Source organism: Astatotilapia calliptera, chromosome 18 (genome assembly GCF_964374335.1).
Source record: "Astatotilapia calliptera chromosome 18, fAstCal68.1, whole genome shotgun sequence".
NCBI lineage: Eukaryota > Metazoa > Chordata > Actinopteri > Cichliformes > Cichlidae > Astatotilapia > Astatotilapia calliptera.
In genome coordinates this window covers 6,423,317-6,443,618 of record NC_137439.1, presented here as the reverse complement: position 1 = coordinate 6,443,618, position 20,302 = coordinate 6,423,317, and the positions used below count along the sequence as shown (strand labels likewise).

General features: G+C 41.4%; 2 protein-coding genes across 10 annotated transcripts; both read left to right on the top strand.

The window, feature by feature from the left end:
* Positions 1–234: 234 nt before the first annotated feature.
* Positions 235–9,906, top strand: LOC113025447 (serine/threonine-protein kinase pim-2-like). 9 transcript variants are annotated; one of them, XM_080292975.1, is made up of 12 exons: positions 235–1,263; positions 2,678–2,751; positions 2,853–2,946; positions 3,723–3,848; positions 4,890–5,126; positions 5,252–5,377; positions 5,501–5,595; positions 5,734–5,781; positions 5,866–6,084; positions 6,174–6,354; positions 6,441–6,611; positions 6,701–9,906. In XM_080292975.1, exons 4-12 carry the CDS (start codon positions 3,830–3,832, stop codon positions 6,790–6,792), a joined length of 1,188 nt encoding a protein of 395 aa, XP_080149101.1. In that variant the 5' UTR covers positions 235–1,263; positions 2,678–2,751; positions 2,853–2,946; positions 3,723–3,829; the 3' UTR covers positions 6,793–9,906. The 9 variants fall into 9 exon arrangements, 8 of the variants coding, with proteins under 8 accessions (XP_080149101.1, XP_080149099.1, XP_080149097.1 ...); XM_080292973.1 differs by having other exon boundaries at positions 3,669–3,848; XM_080292972.1 differs by lacking the exon at positions 2,853–2,946 and having other exon boundaries at positions 243–426; positions 1,243–1,263.
* Positions 9,907–17,210: 7,304 nt separating this feature from the next.
* On the top strand, positions 17,211–19,568 carry LOC113011190 (tripartite motif-containing protein 16-like). Its single transcript, XM_026150619.2, has one exon. It carries the CDS (start codon positions 17,432–17,434, stop codon positions 19,097–19,099), a length of 1,668 nt encoding a protein of 555 aa, XP_026006404.2. The 5' UTR covers positions 17,211–17,431; the 3' UTR covers positions 19,100–19,568.
* Positions 19,569–20,302: the final 734 nt, after the last annotated feature.

The window sequence follows — 20,302 nt, the reverse complement described above, 5'->3', positions numbered from 1 at the left end:
AAAAGTACACGTCCCGTATTGAGCTAATAAGGGACGCACTTTGTCCCGTAATACAGTGAGAATCAAAAGTAGTCTATAAATGTTAATGGAATTAACGCTTTGTTTGAAAACATAATTCCCAGCCCCTCTCCTGCTTTGTGACCAATGAGCTGACAGCACACTTATGACAATTCGAGTATGACAATTCAGATTACCGCTCATCTCATTGGTCGAGGAAAGGTCGCTTACGGAGAAAATACCGGAAGACAACAGATGACCACAACAACAAGCATGGCCAACAGGGGAACAAACGCCGACACTGCGGTGCAAGTCTCGGACGACAGTACACCTGGGCAGTAAAGCTGGGCAGACACTGTGCGATTTTTTCAGTCACGTTATTCAGCTCCTGCTCAAACTGCACGATTGACGCGCAGGGGTTAGAAGTTGGTAGGTCACGATGCAGGTCTCACACTATACCGCCCGATGCTCTGATGCGACCTGAGCGCTCACACTGTGCGTCCATAAAATGAAGGTTATAACAGAAAATCTGTCGCTCGCTCGCTCTCTGTCTTTCACTCACACAGACACGCACACCACCAACATCAACTTTGCTAAATTGCTAATGAAAAACATGATCAGGCAGCTGTGATTGAGCAGCATGTAAATCCAACTATATTCACGGTTGTTGTGGTCGTGATAATTTTGTGATGCCACATCGAAAAGGCTCGGATGAGCTTTCCAAAGTTCTACAAGTTGTGCCTCCATCGCTTGTGTCCAGTTCACACGCTGCACAGCCGTGCTGCTCCATCTTTTTCACCGACGTTTACGTGTTTGCGCGTGAGCAGTGTTAGCGGCTCACGAGCGATTGATATCGGGAGCTGGTCGTGAGGTGTTAATCGCTTCTCGTTACCCCACGTATACTACACGATGCACGATGAAGGCCCAAATCGGGCCGATCACCAAATCGGTCGCACGACTCAAAAATCGGCTCAAACTGGGCCAAAAATCGCACAGTGTAAGCCCAGCATTAGCGCAGCAATGTTTGTTTGTTCAGACAAAGAAAAAAAAGGCTGCAAAAGTACAGGGAGGAATGGGAAAAGGAAAACACCTGGCTGGGAAAATGCACGATAACACCTATAAAGCACACTGCACTGTGGTGTGCCGGCGCACTTTTTCCATAGGCATGCTTCTAGTGGTGGGCACATGAAGAACATTAGGGGCGTGAAAGCTCGGGGAACCCTTAACCAATTTTTTGTCCACCAGGCCACGGCAGAAGCAGATATGGTATGTAAACACTGGTTTGTTTGTTTTTTCAAACCCTCTGGTTAAGGTTAATATGGGCATGTGCAGTGAATATCAGCGCTATGTGGCCAGAAGTGTGATAATATAATTTATTTTGTGTAATAAACAACTGCAAGGATAGATGATTACAACAAATAGATGACTAATACATAAAAGTAATACATAGATTAATGATGATGATGAGTTATGATGTGTAATCATGGGATCAAGTGGGTTTACAAACAGGAGCAGCTGATTAGCATTAGAAAAGCTGAAATAATACCTCAACTGAAGCCAATTGTACTAAATGCACTATATGTGCACTGTTACAAGAATATTTTTCGTTCTATTGTTTTCTATTAATTTATATAATTTTAAGTTAAGCAGGACAGAGTTCTTTTAAAGAAAGATTTACTTATATTCTCAAAAGTTAAGCATGACAGGCTTCTGTTTAAGAAAGAGACCTGTTTTACTGTGTTAATGTTGTCATTTTGAGCTAAAAATAAATGGCTAAATGATCATTTGTTTCCCATATGGTCATATCACAAAGAATATGCATCTGCTTAAATCAAATTCAAGTCAAATGGTTAAAAAATAATTTCACACACAAAAAAAGAGCTACAAAATTCACCACACTGGGAAGGGTGAACTGGGTTGCCCGGCCCTGGCCACGAGGTGTCTCTTATTTATTTTTCAGGGAGTTGGCAACCCTACATAGCAGCCACCCAGCCCAGCTCTAGAATTTTCTTTTCCTCCCTTGATCTGATGAGGAGTGTTGTTCTTGTGCCCACTGCCAGCTGGAAACTTGGGTACATTTAATATGAGCCGCTGTAGATAAGTTTATGAAACATTTGTACTTGAAACTGATGTTTTAATGTGTTGTTAGACAGAGAAGTCATGAGCCGAATCCGACAGGCATTGGCCATTGCATGAACTCCTCTGGGGAGTTAGCTTGCAGCACATGTTCAAATTGAATGTTCTGGGTCTTATTATGTTGCAGCGAGATTCAAATCCACAACTGCGATGTTTTTGTTAAGGAAGAAAGCTAAATGTTGTAAAATACGTGAATGAAGTTATTACCGGGCTGGATAGCAGACTGTTAGCAAGCTAGCAGCTAAGGAAACCTGGCTACCTTTCCAATATGGCGGCTGATACAAGGTCAAATATCAAGATTATGTGCTTTTGCCTAAGAAAATTTGGTTAACAGCATTTATTTTTTCTGTTAATATTTTTTATATGGACCAGCCTGTACCTTTATGATGTTAAGACTGCTAGATGAGCTGTTAGTGACACTGAGTTAGTCATGACTATGCTTTCTGTGTTTTTTCCCTCCCCTTTTGGTATCCTGTTCCTGCTGGATGAACCACTTCATGATCATCCTCATCTGATGACTCCGCTGCGCTATCCTGCCTGGTAGATTCTCCTTGCTGCAGGTGTATGCTTCTGCCAGCTGGATGCTGTTACTGGATAGTACACTGTTCCAATGGAGCGGTAGGAACAAATTGAAACACACTAAAAGAAAAGGGTTATTGTTTAAAATTGTGTTTTAATAAATGTGTTAACGTTAATTAAGTGTTCATTGTGTGCTGGAGGTCCTACTGGTCCTATGGTGGAGCAGCTACTACCTCTCCTTTAAGAAACTTGCCTCTGATGGGATACAGATATTTGGGACACATTTCAATTCTTGTAAGGGTTTAAAAAATACACAAACTTGGAAGAGTTGACTGGATTTGTACAAAATGAGATGGCTGGCAATGGAAAGATGCAATTCGATTGTTACATGTTTAACTCTTTAAAGCCGGTCGGAGCGGGCACGCTCTGTTTTGCGTAACTATTTTTAAATCCCTGTAGAACCGGGAACCGCGTAAGCTAGCGCAATAATTTTTTTGCATATGAATCCAGAGGAGTTGTACTTACATCTTATGCCATCAGCTTGTCCTAGGTCACAGTTTCCTTCCGCATATAGCTTTGCAAAAATTGCATAAAAAGCGCTTGCAGTAACAAAAACATAATATTCCAGAAACACGCTTTGCCGATCCGATCAGCTGTTCGTATTCCAGATGTATTTAATTTTCAATCAAGATGGCAGAGCTGTAATCATGCTCTAAAATTATATATTGTAATATGACAATTGTAAAGTTACTTAACCTGTGAGTCCTTGGTAAAGACATTCTCTTCAAAGTGAACGCTGCAAAGATGAGATGCAAGTTTCAAGTACATCCTTCTTATGTTAGCTAGCCACTAGTTCAGTCTCTGTGCTACACCATCACCTACAGGACAACTGCAAAACAACAACAACAAAGAACAAAAAAACAAAACATGTAGTTAAGATGATGGTTTTTAATTAGCTGCTGTAAAACAATGTAATAACAATAAATAAATGCAACATGACATTAACTGCTTTTTAGGTAAGTACTTTATGTACTTTTGGAGAACTGTTAGATCATCCATGTTTTCTACAGTCATTGGTTTGCTGGACAAAGTGGCCCACCCGAGGGGTTCCCTGCCATTGACCAGCAAGCCACCCTGGCTGAGGATCATCTGATTGCCAGGGCAGAAGGAGCAGAGCATGCCAGGCAGTCATGGAGGTACAGCATTCTAATAAGGTGTCAAGGGGGTATACACCAGGCTTTGGTGGACACGGGCTGCGCACAGCTCCTGGTTCACCAAACCCCGCTTTGCCCCGGGACATTATTGGTGTTGCAGTGGGTGGAGGTTACATGTGTACATGGGGGCATTCACAGACAAAACACATGGAATAAAGGCTGCAGTCAGTTATATTTTATCTGAGATAAACTAGTCAGTGTTTATTAGTGTTTGCTCAACTAGAAGTCTTCATAGTAGCATCCACACATCAAGTCTTTAAACAAATAATGAAAGGATAATGAAAGAAAGTTTAATGTGAAATTACTGAATTATATGAAATATTATGGCTTTGTCTGCCAGAGTGTTTTTCTTTAAACTACTTGGAACACTTTTACTGGCAGTCAGTGATGTCACTAAAAGGCAAGCTTCTTATGTTGTGTTGCCATAGTCTCCGGAGTTTACTTTTAAAGCTCACTTACAGAACTGACTTATACAGCTTAGTTAGAAAAGTCAAGCATCCAGACATTTGAAGGACTATTCACTCATTAAGGTGACATTTTCTATTTTAAAAGTTCTCAAAAAATTAAAATGAAAAAGGAAACAAGAAAAGTTACGACTGAGGCAGATAAGAAAGATCCAGGAGATCAAGGTAAGTAAAATAATAAAATCAAATCCTGGTAAAATCCAAATCCTAGAAACGTTGACACTGTGTGAATCGTTTTTAGAGCAATTGAATCATATGTTTGATTGAAAATAGCTTTAATACAAGATGTCTAATCAAAGAAAGGTTACTGGGGCACTTTGTCTTTTGGTAAAATAATGTGACAGGTTTATTCTTGGACTGAGCAGTGAAAACAGAGCAACAAGTGTCATCAAGATCTAAGACTTAGTAAACCTAGTATCAATTCGCACTGGTCAGTTTTTTTATCCCAAGAATAAACTTGTGATAATTTAAGCAAAAGCAATTTCAAATTCTTTGCCAAACTGCTTCCAGTCCTGATGTCGGGGACTCTTTTTCACCACTGTGTTGTTGTCGTTTATAGATTGTAAGAGCAGGACTGCTAAAAGAAAGGCCAGTCCTGAAAAGAAGACCCCAATAAAAAGGAGGAGGGTCGCTGAGCAGGCTGGTCCTTCCACCAGCTCAGATGTGGTCAAAGGAGTGAAGCGCAAGGTTGTGCAAGATGAAGAGGGCACAACAAAGAAAGCAAAGAAGGCTAAACTTCTCGACCATATGAGCGGTGACAAGGAGCAAGCATCCTCCTTGTTGGACTCTGGTAAAGGTAGGCTAATTAGTTGAATAAGGGGGTAGATTAAGTGTGGTTGCTAGGTTTAAGATATTAGTGTTTAGTGTTTGTGTCTATCATCCAGTGAGCTGATGTGCTTTTGGTGTTTTCCACATCTCCAGACTTGAACAACAAACAGGTGTGTGCAAAAAATGGCAAAAGAAAGGCCACGGGAGACAACAGAGAGCCACCCAAGAAAAAAAAAAGGAATGTGGACCAGGACAAAAAATCAGTGGCAGACCAAAAACGTAAGTAGCAAGCAGCTTGGGTTTTATATTCAGGGGAAGGGCAAAAGGAACATTTAGGCTACAGAGGAGAGTAATTTGTGTCACAGCTGTAATAAAACAAGATTTGTTGTTTTGTCTGTTCAGGTGAATTCCAAGCCAGATATGTGGAGGAGCACCAGCTCGGAGAAGGAGGCTGCGGAGCAGTGTTTGCTGGCTACCGGATAGAAGATCGTTTTCCAGTAAGTGTTCAGATGATGGTAGTAAGACAGGCAGTAACGCAGATAATGGATAATATCGTAAACTGAGACGTCTGCTGTGTTTCCACCTTTCATTATGTCATACTGAGGAAATGCTCACCAGTGCTCTGTGTCTTCTAGGTTGCCATCAAACACATTCCCAAAAATAAAGTCTACTGCAAAGTGGCGGTAAGCGTCCAACACTTGAATCAGTTTTACATTACTGGATTGAATGCGGCGTTCCTCATCATCCACTTTGTTGTAACATTTCAGGATGAAAGCGGGAAGAAGCTCTCAGTGGAAGTGGCCATTATGGTTAAACTTGCAGGTGAAGCAGAAGGGTCAGTGGGAATATCTGCACCTGTGTCCTTGCTGGAGTGGTTCGACCTTGGCAAAGAGCTGATCCTGGTGCTGGAGAGACCTGTCCCTGCTGTGGACCTGCAAAAATACAAAGCAGAACATGGAAGAACTTTGACAGAGGACAAGGCCAAGGTAGGTTGACTGGAAGAACCTTAGACTGTACAGCATTCAATCAAGGCAGAAAAGCATTAACTCATTATTGTGTTTTTCATCTTTTCCAGGTCATTCTGAAGCAACTAGTTGATGCTGTAAAGGAACTTGAGGATAAACACATCTTTCATCGGGACATCAAGGGACCAAACATTCTGATTGAGACCGGCTCAGATGTGCCTCGAGTTCGCATCATTGACTTTGGACTGAGCTGCTTTGTTAAGCAGCGATCTCTGTATCGCGTCTTCTATGGTAACATATTCTGCTCCTGCTTTTCACAGATGTAACAATTTGTGTCTTTTGTTTTAGAAGAAATTGCAATTGTGTCTGTTTGTTAGGCACTCCTCTTCACATCCCTCCCGAGTGGTACATTAGGAACTGCTACAGGTGTGGACCCACCACGGTGTGGCAAATGGGAGTGGTGTTGTATGAAGCGCTTCATGCACGATACTTTAGTACTGCGAGGTTCCTCACAAAGAAACTGAGCATCAAAAAGCGTCTGTCCACAGGTAAGAAAACTTCACACTTCCAGATTCACTGATGCCTTGGATCACTAGAACTATCATCTTCATCTTTTTGATCTTTTCTTTCTTTCAAGAATGCCGGGATTTCTTGGACGCATGTTTAGCTTTAGTCCCGGAGAAGCGCCCAACACTGGAGGAGCTCCAGCTTCACCCCTGGCTAAGATAACACACACAAACACACAATTCACACCTCATCATATAAGTATGATACGTTGTAGTAACTTCCTTTCTTTTTTCTGTTGGACAGGAATAGATAGAATGGGTCAATCTTAAAAAATAAATAAATAAAAATTTGGCTTTTTTGGAGTTCCTGTAACCCCCCCAGCCATCCCAGGAAAGGGGATCTCTCTTTGAATGGGCTTTCCCGAGGTTTCTTCCCATCGATCTGGCCCCCTGGGGAGTTTTTCCTCGTCTTCATAGAGAGCTTGGGCTGGGTCAGGAGCTCCATCAAAACTGTCTTTATTTGATGACATTAAGTCATCAAATAAAGATGTGTTTTACTTAAAGTAAAATTTGATCAAAATAAAACTTGTTTAATTCATCTTTGCTGAGGATTCTCCTTCATTACTATTTTGTTTTGTTTTGTTTTTACCCATGGTGCATTTTGACAAATAAGAAAACTGAATGAGGTTAAAGTGTGCACAAAGACAGTCACACTGCAAATGATCTGAAGACTTGCATCTGTTGCTCTAACCCCCAACTAGTTTAGACAGATTTCCTGGTTCTACCAGAGGTTTTTTCCTCCAAGAAGGGAGTTCTTCCTTCCCACTGTTGCTGAGTGTTTGCTCATAGTGGGTTGTAAAAGCATAAAAGTTAATAAGAGGCATTCATAGCAGAGTTATCACAGCGGGAACTATATAGCTTAAGTGTACAATTTCTACAGGACGAATTATAACTTCATTATGTATAAAAGCTCCTGTGGATAATTACTCCTATTTGTAACTTTACACAAGAGAAAGTTTGCTGTCACACTATTTATAACAGGTTGGATTTTGTCCTCTGAGTTGAGCCTTTGGTTGCAGTTTATTGAAGAATTTCCTCTAAAGTAGCTGTTGATAAAGATTTAAAGTCCTGTTTATATACAGAAATATGCTTTAGTTCATGTTTTTTACATGTCTGCCTCAGTGGATCAGTAGAAGATCTGGCACAGGAAACTAGATGATGAAAAAAGGGTACGAATACACATATAGATAGATAGATAGATAGATAGATAGATAGATAGATAGACACAGGTTGCAACGTAGTATTTTCATTTTTTCTTAGCATTTCTTTAACGTCTTGGTGCAAAAGAATACCTGCATTTGTGTGTAAAGAAATGTTACATATATACTCAAAACAGTTGGAAAAAAGAACTACAAATTTGGAAAGGAATTTATTCATGTTCTTACTCATAGATGGAGTACATGGTTTAAAAAACACTGAGGAAACAGATATGAGGCGGCTGTATCAACATAAAAACATTAACACAGTTAAAAATGAATAAAAAGTTGCACGCTTAAACTTATTTCTCTACAGTTTGTACAATTAATCCATGTAACAACAGGTTCTCTCTTAATATAGTAGTTAATTAAAATATCTTTACATAAAAATACATTTTTAAGTACTCTCCGGTGGAAGTCTGTTGTGGCTTATGTTTCTAAATGACACAACCATAAAGCAGCCCACAGAATATACAAATATGTCTTTGATAAGTGAATGTTGGCTCCCACAATGGCCTGTTAAGTTATTGCAAAAATAATTTACTGCATAATATGTCAGATTAGAACATGTTATAAGCACAAACTGAAGGGGAAACAATAAAAACAAAAATTAAAATACTAAATTAAGTTAAAGGATATTTCTTACTATACTATATAATTGTATAATGTTGCGTTTGATTGCAAACCCACCAAGAAAAAAAGAAAGAAAGAAAAAGAGAGAATAGAGTTTAATTTATTCCAAACACATTCTTTTCTTTTATTTAAGCTGTAGCGAGATTCAAATGGACAAAAGAGAAAGAAAAATATTACAGATTTGTTTTATTAATCATGAATAAACTTTATTATACACAACTCTAAATTTCAGTTGGTCTTAGTCAGATGTTTTTTTAATTAAATCCTGCAACACTGTGCTCGCTGCCATCACTTTATATCTTAGTGTGCAATTATTACAATATTTTTCCCCCTTAACTCTCAACTCGCGTGTTTAAAATGTCTGTGATCATATTTGTCTGTTGACTTCTGTCTGGGCCTCGAACGATTCATCAGACAGGTTGGCAGCCTCCAACTGATGCTCCAGACTTTCATCATCGCCTCTATTCTGATCAACTCTTATCTTAAACTGAGTGATGAACTCATTACTGGCCAGCGCGCCCTCCTTTTTAGGGCACGTGGGCTTTGATAACAGCCGGCTTTCCAGTCGCTCTGCAAAGAAAATTCACAAAACATTTCTTATTTGGTAAGCTTGTTAACAAATTTTAGTTCAGTTTTGCTGAAAGTTATAGCATGCATCAGGTAAGAAGCAATTGGTTTTTAAAAAGCATATACATTCCCCAAAACATTTTTATTATGTGCATTCTGGAGAATAAAAGATTGTACACAGTTTCCCTTTTTAAAGTAAAAAGATTATTAAGTCTAATTCTTACTTATTCAGTAGATTAAAGTACTGAAACATCATTATTCATAAAATATGCACATTACAAAATTAAAGTTATTCAAAAATTACGCAAGTACTTACTCCAATACTCACATTACTCAAGTAAATTTAATTTTTGCCAATGTAATGTCACATAAAATCTTAATCTGAATAAGGGATTTGAACCCCACTGTCACGGCCAGGGGATCAGCAGGCCGCTGACTAGTAGTGTTCTCTCTCTCGCTCTCTCGCCAGGGCGGAACTCATGGTGGGTTCACGCCCTCGGGCCACGCCCCTCTGAAGAGGAAACACCTGGGCCTCATCAGTGCAGCCAGCATTTAAGCCAGGGAGTGGCTTCTACTCATCGCTGGATCGTTGTGTGTGACTGGCGTCAGTGCAGCCCGGCTCTGAGCAAGTTCTCTTTTGCTTCCCTGTGCAAAACCTCTAACGTGTGTTTCCTTCTGTACATAGATCCCCTGGACCCGACTCTGCATTCCCCGAGCGGATTCCCTTTTTGTGTGAGTGTTTGGAGAGGAGCAAGTGTCTTTTCCCTACCTGGATTTCCCCGGAGCCTTTTCCCTGTCACCGCTTTGTATATAGCACTATCCCCTGCACTGTTTGTATATACACCTGGTGGAACTGTAATAAATACTGACTGTGCCTCTGAGTCCTGCGTGTGAGTCCTCAAGCGAACCGTGACACCCACACAGATGAGAGCTTAGCAGTGAAGCTCTCTCTTAAAATTTGAGTTATAAAGTCAGAAGTTATCACTGACAGAGATCCATGTTCTTTTAACATAAGAAAGAATATTTGCTGAAATTGACATTAATCCAAGCCCTTAAAACGCCATTTTGGATTAACCATTTCCTTTTAGAAAAGTCTTCAATGAGCAGGAAGCTCCAGTACTGAAAAAGAAGCCAACATCAACTGCTAAACGTGCTAAAAGTAAGTAAGTCCCCGTAGACTCCTATGATCAAAACACATACAGTATAAAAGTTATAGGTTACAGATCTGAAAAGTAAAACAAATGTCAAAGTGCAAAAAGAGTTATGGTCCCATAGAAGTCTATTCCATTTGCCTGGAATTAGGTGAACACCTTTGTGACAAATTTAATGGCTCAGTCATTTGTTTCATGTCATATTTAATAAAAGACTGACATGGTGGCATGTTGAATTGTCCATTTTGCACATATTTGGTCATTCTAAGCGTCAGAAGGGGGAAGATCATTCTGGGAATGCCCACTGGCGAAGGATGTGTGACTGACAAGTCCAGTGTGTGAAGTTTAACTACAGTCTAAGGAGCTTGGAAAGAATCTGGACTTCTTTAAGTTTCTTGAAGATGTTTCACCTCTCATCTGAGAAGCTTCTTCAGTTCAGAATTTCTTCAGAGAACTGAAGAAGCTTCTTGAATGAGAGGTGAAACGCATTTCCAGCAGGACCCAGTGCAGGAGCCATACCACACAGTGATGCAGCTGGTGAGGATACTCTCAACAGTGCCTCTGTGCTCATAATGGGGGTTGAGGCTCTTGTTCTCCTCAGTTTGTGGAGGAAGTAGAGTCGCTGTTGGGCTTTACTGACCAGTGATGCTGTGTTTTTTGACCAGGAGAGATCTTCTGAGATGTGCACACCCAGGAACTTGGTGCAGCTGCTTACCCTCTCCACAGCAGCACCGCTGATGGTTAGTGGGGTGTGCAGGGTTTGAGTTTTCTTGAAGTCTATGAAGATCTCCTTAGTCTTCTCCACATTCAGGGACAGGTTGTTGTTACTGCACCACTCGGACAGATAGTAAACTTCACACCTGTAGTAGGGCTCATAGTTGTTGCTGATGGGACCTACCACAGTTGTGTCGTCTGCAAACGTGATAAAAAGGTTGGAGCTGTGTGATGGTGTGCAATCGTGGTTCAGCAGAGTGAAGAGAAGGGGGCTCAACACACATCCTTACGGAGCCCCCGTACTCAGTGTTCTTGTGCTGGAGGCTAACATATGAGTCTCTAGTGTCCAGATGTGTGAAGGCTGAGTGAAGGGCGGTTAAAATTGCTTCATAATGATGGAGGTAAGTGTGACCAGACAGTAGTCATGAAAGCAGGAGGGAGATGACTTCTTCGGTACAGGAATGATGGTGGAGGCTTTGAGGCATGTGGGAACGACAGTCTGGCTCAGTGATGTATTAAAGATGTCTGTGAAGCCATCTGTGAGTTCTGCAGCACAGTTCTTCAGTGCTCGTCCCGGGATGTTGTCAGGACCTGGAGCTTTGAGTGATCCTAGCAAGGGACGTCCACACACTGTCTGGGGATAGTCTCGCCACCCGATCGTTGGGGGGGTCCTCTGTGCGGGGGTGAAGGTCTGTGCCTCAAAGCGAGCGAAGAATTTGTTTAGCTCATCCGGTAAAGACATGAAACCAATATTAAATTCAGTTCTTTTGAATTCTTTTGGCGGCAGAAAAAGACTGTACTCAGAGTGGTCAAAGCTCAAAAAATGATCTTTATTTAGGGGCGATCGTGGCTCAAGAGTTGGGAGTTCGCCTTGTAATCGGAAGGTTGCCGGTTCGAGCCCCGGCTTGGTCAGTCTCGGTTGTTGTGTCCTTGGGCAAGACACTTCACCCGTTGCCTACTGGTGGTGGTCAGAGGGCCTGGTGGCGCCAGTGTCCGGCAGCCTCGCCTCTGTCAGTGCGCTACAATGTAGCATGCCATCACCAGTGTGTGAATGGGTGGATGACTGGATATGTAAAGCGCTTTGGGGTCCTTAGGGACTAGTAAAGCGCTATATAAATACAGGCCATTTACCATTTCCGGAGACGGAGACACGAACACACACGCTCAGGTCTGAAAGCAGTAGCAGCCAGCATGGTTATATTTCTGCAGCACGTCACACACACTCAGTTAGTTCCTCTTTCTTTTTGTGTTAGATTTCCGGTGCAGCTCTGCACTAAACTTCCTCTTTCTAAAGTCTGTTGCCAGGGCAACCTGTCACCCTCTGACCTAGTTTTTGTCTCGTCTGAGCTTAGTTTCTAAAAGCCTCTCTTATTAAAATACATAAAACAATATAATAAGAACATAAGCACTACGAATACATTAATTACATGACACCAACAACAGTCTGCAGAGTGGGCTTGTAGTCTGTGATGGTCTGTATTCCTTGTCACAGCCTCCGAGTGTCTCAGCTGTCACTGAAGCTTTGTGAAATCCTCCTGGAGTACTGCCTTGTTAACCAGTATAATGAATCAGAAAATAGAGTAACAGTGATTTTAATAACAGACCTCACCAAGAATCTGACCGTGTGTGTGTGTGTGTGTGTGTGTGTGTGTGTGTGTGTGTGTGTGTGTGTGAGTGAGGGTATAATGAAGGTCGTCTTCATTACTTAACCATATAAACACACATGGGTGGTTTTAATATTGATATTTAACTCATACAAAAGTTTGTTATGTTTTATCGAATGTTTGTTTATAATCCTCAGATTTACCCGTTCTTATATTTTGCTTGTTCTTATGTTTTTGTATTTTGCTTGCAGACAAGAATTTTGGATACGATTGTCTTACCTGTGATTTCTCTTGATTGTGTGTGAAATGTGTGTGTAGCTTAGTTCAGTATGTAACCCCAGATAGTGGTTTGGCTTCAGGGTAAATTAGCAGCAGTCTATAAAGGGCTGCCAGTTAACATCAGACGGCCTCTGATGTCCAAATGAAGCTTTCTGAAGCTTGGATTGAAAAACGGTTCATTACTCGAAGCTTTTCAACACAGTCCTGTTTGGTGACATCTGGTGGACAAAACTATGAAGCGCAGCTTGAATCTACAGCTTATAATGAACTGCTTCATTATGATTGCCCACTCTGCAGAGATGAACTGACAGCTTCAATTTAATGTCACGTGACAGTTGTGTCTGATATCGGGCTGATATGGTGCTTTGAACATGTATTTGTTTTACGTGAAAAAAATTCTGTTATGTCGATTTTAATAATAAATAATTTAGATGAATAAAACGTTCTTGTGTAAACATGTGCCATGGTGTGTTCTCCTGTTGCTTGTGACTTCTTGTAGTTTGTTAGTAATAAAAAATACACTAAATATAACAATGTAAAGCACAATATTATAATAGTTGTGAGTATTGTGCTGTGAGGTCACTGCCTCCACCTGATTATGTAATTAACCAGCAGACTGGTACGTTTATATATAATATACTATAAGTTATATCATTATAATTATGTGTATATCATATTTCTTATGTACATTTTAGACCTGAGAGCAGAAATGCTGATGAACTGGTTTTTATTGAGGAACAGGCAGAGCGTCCTCTCTTCCTGGCTCCATGTCTATAATTATGTCACACACTGATTCGCTCACACAAAACCACCAAAACACGGCACAAATCCCACCAATGGTTCAATTCCTTATAAATCTTTGAATCAGGTACTGAAGCAGTGACGTGCTGAATGAAGCTTCAGTCGTCATTGATCACGTGACTCTGTTCAGTCAAACCAAGCCTCAGCACAGCGTTTCTGAAGCAGTGTGTTGATTTTTTGACACACGTGCCGGAGCTTCAGCTTCAAACGGGCCGTCACCATCAGAGTTGCTGGAACCATGTCCCACTACTGGCTACTCTGTTTTATTCTGTGTTAAGTTTTTGAATGTGAATTTTCTGTGTTAAGAGTAACAAAGACAATGTAATGAAGTGATTTTAAAGTTTAAACTTTGTGTTAAATCTTGTAAATCAGAGAGAGAGAGAGAGATGAGGTGTGGGTGGACATCAGATGATCAAATGTCAACAACCTGATTGGCCCAAGTATGAAGATGTGACGTCCACTGAGGGAAGGGGGGAGAAAGGGTGAGCAGGTATAAAAGTGAGGTGAAGAAGAGATTCGGGATTCTTCCCTTTTGTCCTCTGTGAGATGAGCAGTTCAGAAGTTTGGATCTAAGAGGTTCACAGTTAAAATTCCAGCAGAGACGCTAAAAGGAGAACCACAGTCCAACCTGTGAATGTTTTTAACCCTTTGTGAAACAACAAAGGCATAAATATGATCATATCAATATTATCTACTGGCTCAGACTCATAGGATCAGGGATTAGAACTCCTTTTATCAGAGAGATGAAATCTACTTCCTGTACAGGGTTTTTTGTGGGCCTACCGATCGACAGAAACTAGAGTCAATAAAAAAAACTGGACATTGGCTCAATGTGTGTGTGGCACAGGTAAACAAGGACTGAGCGCTGTGTAGTCCCACATAAAGTCAGACACCTGGTCACCCTAGGTGGACCATGGCATGGTCTATATGGAGGACACAGACACTGCTGAAAACATGACTCTGTCTGGTTTAGATGATAAAATGTCTTTACTTTAGGAGGCTGTGGCTCAGAGTACATTCACATAATGCCTTTGAATAAATGTAAAAAGCTTGTTTTTCTCCTGCTTTGATTTCTTTGTCCAGGTAGAAATTCTGCTTTTTGCCTCTAAAATCGGAAACAGTTTGAAACAAAGTTTGGCGCTCTAATCCTCTCTGTGTTTGTCCTTTGGTCAGATGGTGATATTGAATGAAATATTCCAGTATTCAGTAGCTCAGCAGCTTTGTAACATGTGGTTTTGCACACTGTTCAAACCTCAGATGTTTGTGTAAACAAGTGTGGAGGACACAAACTGACGGGGGGAGGAACGACATTTACTGTTGATGTGTCTGACATTTAGTCTCCATGAGTTCTCATAAGACTGAAGAACTCTGTGATCTCTAACATGCAGCTGTATGTTTTGAAATCATGTGTCTCATTCTCTGGACTTTACTAGACAACGAGTGAAGAACATGTAACGAATATCATCTTTAAAGTGATGAATAATAACTCTGCCTCTGTGTCTTCATAAAAAGATCGTACTTCTGAAAGGTCAGAGGGCAGCATCCACTCTGGGTTTACACAGTTTTGCAGCTTTAGCTCTTCTGAAGTTCAGCACCTGCTTTTTAAACCAATCAGAAGCCAGTATTGTAGAGAGTTCATATTTCTTTTCATGCAATTGAATAATTTTGAATGTTTAGGTGAATATTTATATTTAGAGTATTTTCTCGATCAGTGTCTTCAGTCCTGACCCTGAGTGCGTACGTTTAAAAATAAAGTGATATAACTTCTTTTACATTACTGTGAACTTCTTGTACAGTTTGACAGCTGATTGTTGTCGTGTTTGTCGTCATATGAAGATCGTTTCCTAAAGAGGGCTGAACAGTCATTTAGCCTCTGGCTCCATCCATGAATCTGATGTTTGCTGTATAGTCTGTGCTGTTAAAAGTGTAATGGAACATATAATTTGTATATATAATTTCATATGTAATTATGATGATCTTTACCCATTAAGATTTCAAATGAAACGATAAACAAAGGCCAAGAAAACTGAGTTAAACTCCTGAGTCTACTATATATTCGCACCATGAAGAAATGAATTGTTTGCACCAGTAATAAATAATCAAATACATCAAATTATCATCAATTATTTAAATAAAAAGAACCATTGCTCCAAACAAAACAACAATTAAACAGAGAGTCCTATAAAACTTCAATTTCAAACATCCACGTAAAGTTAAACTATTAAACTTTAACTGGGTCAGACTTGTTACTGCATGTTCTAACCAAACATACCACACCCTGCATCATGTGATGCGAATGCTGTTTGTTGATTACAGTTGATTACAGTTCAGCGTTTAACACAATAGTGCCCTGCAGACTGTTCACAAAGCTCAGGGATCTGGGACTTAACAGCCGTCTGTGTGCATGGGTGTTGGACTTCCTCACTGGCAGAACTCAGGTGGTGAGGGTGGGCAGGTGCTTCTCCAACAGCATCACCATCAACACAGGAGCACCTCAGGGATGTGTCCTCTCGCCACTGCTCTACTCCCTCTACACTTCAGACTGTGTGGCCACCCATGGCTCCAACACCATTGTGAAGTTTGCTGACGACACAGTGGTGTTGGGTGCCATCTCCAACAACGATGAGGCGGCCTACATGGATGAAGTGAAGAATCTGGCATCGTGGTGCCAGGACAACCACCTCCAGCTGAACGTCTGCAAGACCAAGGAGCTGGTGGTGGACTTCAGAAGGGGTCAGCACAGAGACTACAAGCCCATCATCATCAATGGAGCTCCAGTGGAGAGGGTGCAGTCCTTCAAGTATCTTGGTGTCCACATCTCCTCAGACCTGACATGGGCTGCCCACATTCAGGTCCAGACCAAAAAGGCTAGGCAGCGCCTGTATCACCTACGACAACTGAGGAAGTTCAGGGTCTCTCCAAAGATCCTCAGGATTTTCTATACAGGCGCTGTGGAGAGCATCCTCACACAGAACATGACATCGTGGTTTGGGAACAGCTGTGTGAAGGACCAAAAAGCTCTCCAGAGAGTGATCCGTACAGCAGAACGCTGCTGCAGGATTGCTCTCCCCCCGCTTCAGGACACCTACACCAGGAGATGCCGGACTAGAGCAGCGCAGATACTGAAGGACCCGTCCCATCCTGGCAACAAACTGTTCCAACTTCTGCAATCTGGTAGAAGGTTCCGCATCTTCCGGGCAAGGACAGAGAGACTCAAGAGGAGCTTCTATCCCCAAGCCATCCGTGCCCTAAACACACACACCCGCCCTCTCACATCATCTATAATTGACTGAGACAGGACTCTCTTCCAGACACTCTAAACCAAGGCACAATGTACATTTCAAATTCCTTTAATTTTAAATATTATTATATTGTCTATCCTGTAAAATAGTCAGATGTCTATTCATATTAATGTACAGAATTCACCTGCTTGCTGCTACTACTGCACATTCACCCAGTGTATATACTATATATATATATATATATAATGTTCTTCCTCTATACCCCCCCCCAAATTTTTGCACATGTCGAGAAGCGTGTCAGGCTACATTTCACTGTGTGTTATACTTGTATAACTATGCATGTGACAAATAAAGAACCTTGAACCTTGAACCTTGATGTGATTGGCTCTTGGTCGCTCTGTAAGAATATTTCTTTAGTGCCTCCCTTCACAGATGTGTCTGTATCAGGATGGGTCTAAACAACATGGTGTAAATGCAGTTGCTGGTGAGCCTCATTTCCTGTAGGAGGTGAACAAGAGCAGAGATCTGTTTCCCTTCAGAGCACAGAGGTTGTTTCTGTTCAGAGGAAGTGAAACTGTCTGACCGTCACTGAGAGACGGTGAAACGGCACAGCACATGAATCAAATGGATCAAACAAAATTCTGCTGTTCAGTCTGTTTGGATCTACTGAAGGATCCGGTGGCTATTCCCTGTGGACACAGCTACTGCATGAACTGTATTAAAAGCTTCTGGGATGAAGAGGAAAAGAAGAAAATCTACAGCTGCCCTCAGTGCCGGAGGACTTTCACAGCGAGGCCTGTCCTGGAGAAAAACACCATGTTAGCAGATTTAGTGGAGGAGCTGAAGAAGACTGGACTCCAAGCTGCTCCTGCTGATCACTGCTATGCTGGACCTGAAGATGTGGCCTGTGATCTGTGCTCTGGCATGAAGCTAAAAGCTGTGAAATCCTGTCTGGTGTGTTTGGTCTCTTACTGTGAGAAACATCTTCAGCCTCATTATGATGTGGCTGCATTCAAGAAACACAAGCTGGTGGAGCCCTCCAAGAAGCTCCAGGAGAACATCTGCTCTCGTCATGATGAGGTGATGAAGATGTTCTGCCGTACTGATCAGCAGAGTATCTGTTATCTCTGCTCTGTGGATGAACATAAAGGCCACGACACAGTCTCAGCTGCAGCAGAAAGGACTGAGAGGCAGAGAGAGCTGGAGGTGAGTCGACAAAACATCCAGCAGAGAATCCAGGACAGAGAGAAAGATGTGAAGCTGCTTCAACAGGAGGTGGAGGCCATCAAGCAGTCTGCTGATCAAACAGTGGAGCACAGTGAGAAGATCTTCACTGAGCTGATCCATCTCATCCAGAAAAGAAGCTCTGATGTGAAGCAGCAGATCAGATCCCAGCAGGAAACTGAAGTGAGTCGAGTCAAAGAGCTTCAGGAGAAGCTGGAGCAGGAGATCACTGAGCTGAAGAGGAAAGATGCTGAGCTGAAGCAGCTCTCACACACAGAGGATCACATCCAGTTTCTACACAACTACCCCTCACTGTCAGCACTCAGTGAGTCTACAGACTCATCCAGCATCAATATCCGTCCTCTGAGCTACTTTGAGGATGTGACAGCAGCTGTGTCAGAGGTCAGAGATAAACTACAGGACATTCTGAGAGAGGAATGGACAAACATCTCACTGACAGTCACTGAAGTGGATGTTTTACTGTCAGACCCACAAGCAGAGCCAAAGACCAGAGCTGGATTCTTAAAATATTCATGTGAAATCACACTGGATCCAAACACAGCAAACACACATCTGTTATTATCAGAGGGGAACAGAAAAGCAACATTCAGTTTATTTGGACAGTCTTATTCTGATCATCCAGACAGATTCACTGGATCGTGGCAGGTCCTGAGTAGAGAGAGTCTGACTGGACGTTGTTACTGGGAGGTGGAGTGGAGAGGGGGAGTTTCTGTAGCAGTCGCATACAAGAATATCAGCAGAAAAGGATGGGGTAATGAATGTAAATTTGGACATAATGACAAATCTTGGGTATTAAATTGTAACAACAACAGTTTTACATTTCGGTACAACAACATCCAAACTCGTGTCTCAGGTCCTCGTTCCTCCAGAGTAGGAGTGTACCTGGATCACAGAGCAGGTATTTTGTCCTTCTACAGCGTCTCTGAAACCATGACTCTCCTCCACAGAGTCCAGACCACATTCACTCAGCCGCTCTATGCTGGACTTTGGCTTTACTATAATTATGGAGACACAGCTGAGTTGATTAAGCTCAAATAGACTGAAGTCTTTCATATTGTGGGTTTAAATTTGTATTTTAGTTTCATTTTATTTTCTCTCCATCATTTCTGCACAGAGATCAGCTGTCAGTCAAACATTATGGGTGGTACCTCCACATCTTCTAGTTGTTCTCTTGATGTTTCTGAGTTTTTAAAGGAGATCTTTCCTGTGACTGTTTATGGAGGCTATCACTGCTCATCATCATTTTGATTTACTAAAATATTTCTCCACATGAAAATGTAAACTTCTCTATCCTCTAAATGTTTCTGGAATATTTGTATTGAAAAATGTCGACATTTCTCTTTATGAGTATGGCAGACCATGTGTGTGTGTTTGTGTTTGTTTTGGTCAAAATCATCAAACAAATGAGGAAAAACTGTGATTTTAATGAATGAATTCATATATTGTGTTGATGTTTTATTGTGTGAATAAACTGGAAGGTTTGACTATAAATCAAACTTTGAACAAAGTCTTTTCTTCTGTCTTCATTCCAGGATCTCACTCAAATCTGATGCAGAAAATATGAAACTAATCTGAGAGAATAACTGAAGCAGTTTTCCTCCTGAAGCATCACAAAGTTCAGAGTTCATGTTTAGAGCAGAAGATTCAGCAGTCGCTCTGTGACCTTTTCTTGATGTTCTTAAGTCCTTTCAGATGTTTTTAATGGTCCTTGAATGCAGCATCAGTGTCGCAGGTTGTGACTCCTGTGAACAAACTGACACAGTGTGATATTACACATATTTAAATCTGTCTTTACTGATGATGTTGAAGCTGCTGAAGGCTCAGTGAAGTTTTGTCTTCCTGCAGGTTAACAAGTGAAAGAATGACAGATGCACAGTGAGATTTAAAGTATGCAGCATGAATGGTGATTGGCCGGGAGAAGGCCGGGAGAATGTGATTGGACCAGACCAGTGATGACACAAACAGTTTGACAGTGGAAGTGATAAAGCTTAGATTCAGTCGGCAGCACCGGGGAGCGGACAGATGTGGGACCATAGATCTTTCTTATTGAACTTACACAGAAGCTTTATTTCAGAGCCTGAACTTTTTTACTCTTAGTTGAGTAACACGAGTACCTGTACTTCTACTGAAATACAGAACGTCTGCACTTTTGCCACCTCTGCTTTTTGGTAGCTCCAGGAATGAGAACAGAAAAACACACATTGACAAAAAGTGTAGTGGATTTATGAACTTTACATTTAA

Bases quoted from the DNA above. Each gene is read 5' to 3' on its own strand.
- LOC113025447 (XM_026173176.2), top strand. From the start codon at position 4,435: ATGAAAAAGGAAACAAGAAAAGTTACGACTGAGGCAGATAAGAAAGAT. The intron at 5,596-5,733 runs GTAAGTGTTCAG...TGTGTCTTCTAG, and splicing joins GGATAGAAGATCGTTTTCCA to GTTGCCATCAAACACATTCC. The intron at 6,612-6,700 runs GTAAGAAAACTT...CTTTCTTTCAAG, and splicing joins CAAAAAGCGTCTGTCCACAG to AATGCCGGGATTTCTTGGAC.
- LOC113011190 (XM_026150619.2), top strand. From the start codon at position 17,432: ATGAATCAAATGGATCAAACAAAATTCTGCTGTTCAGTCTGTTTGGAT.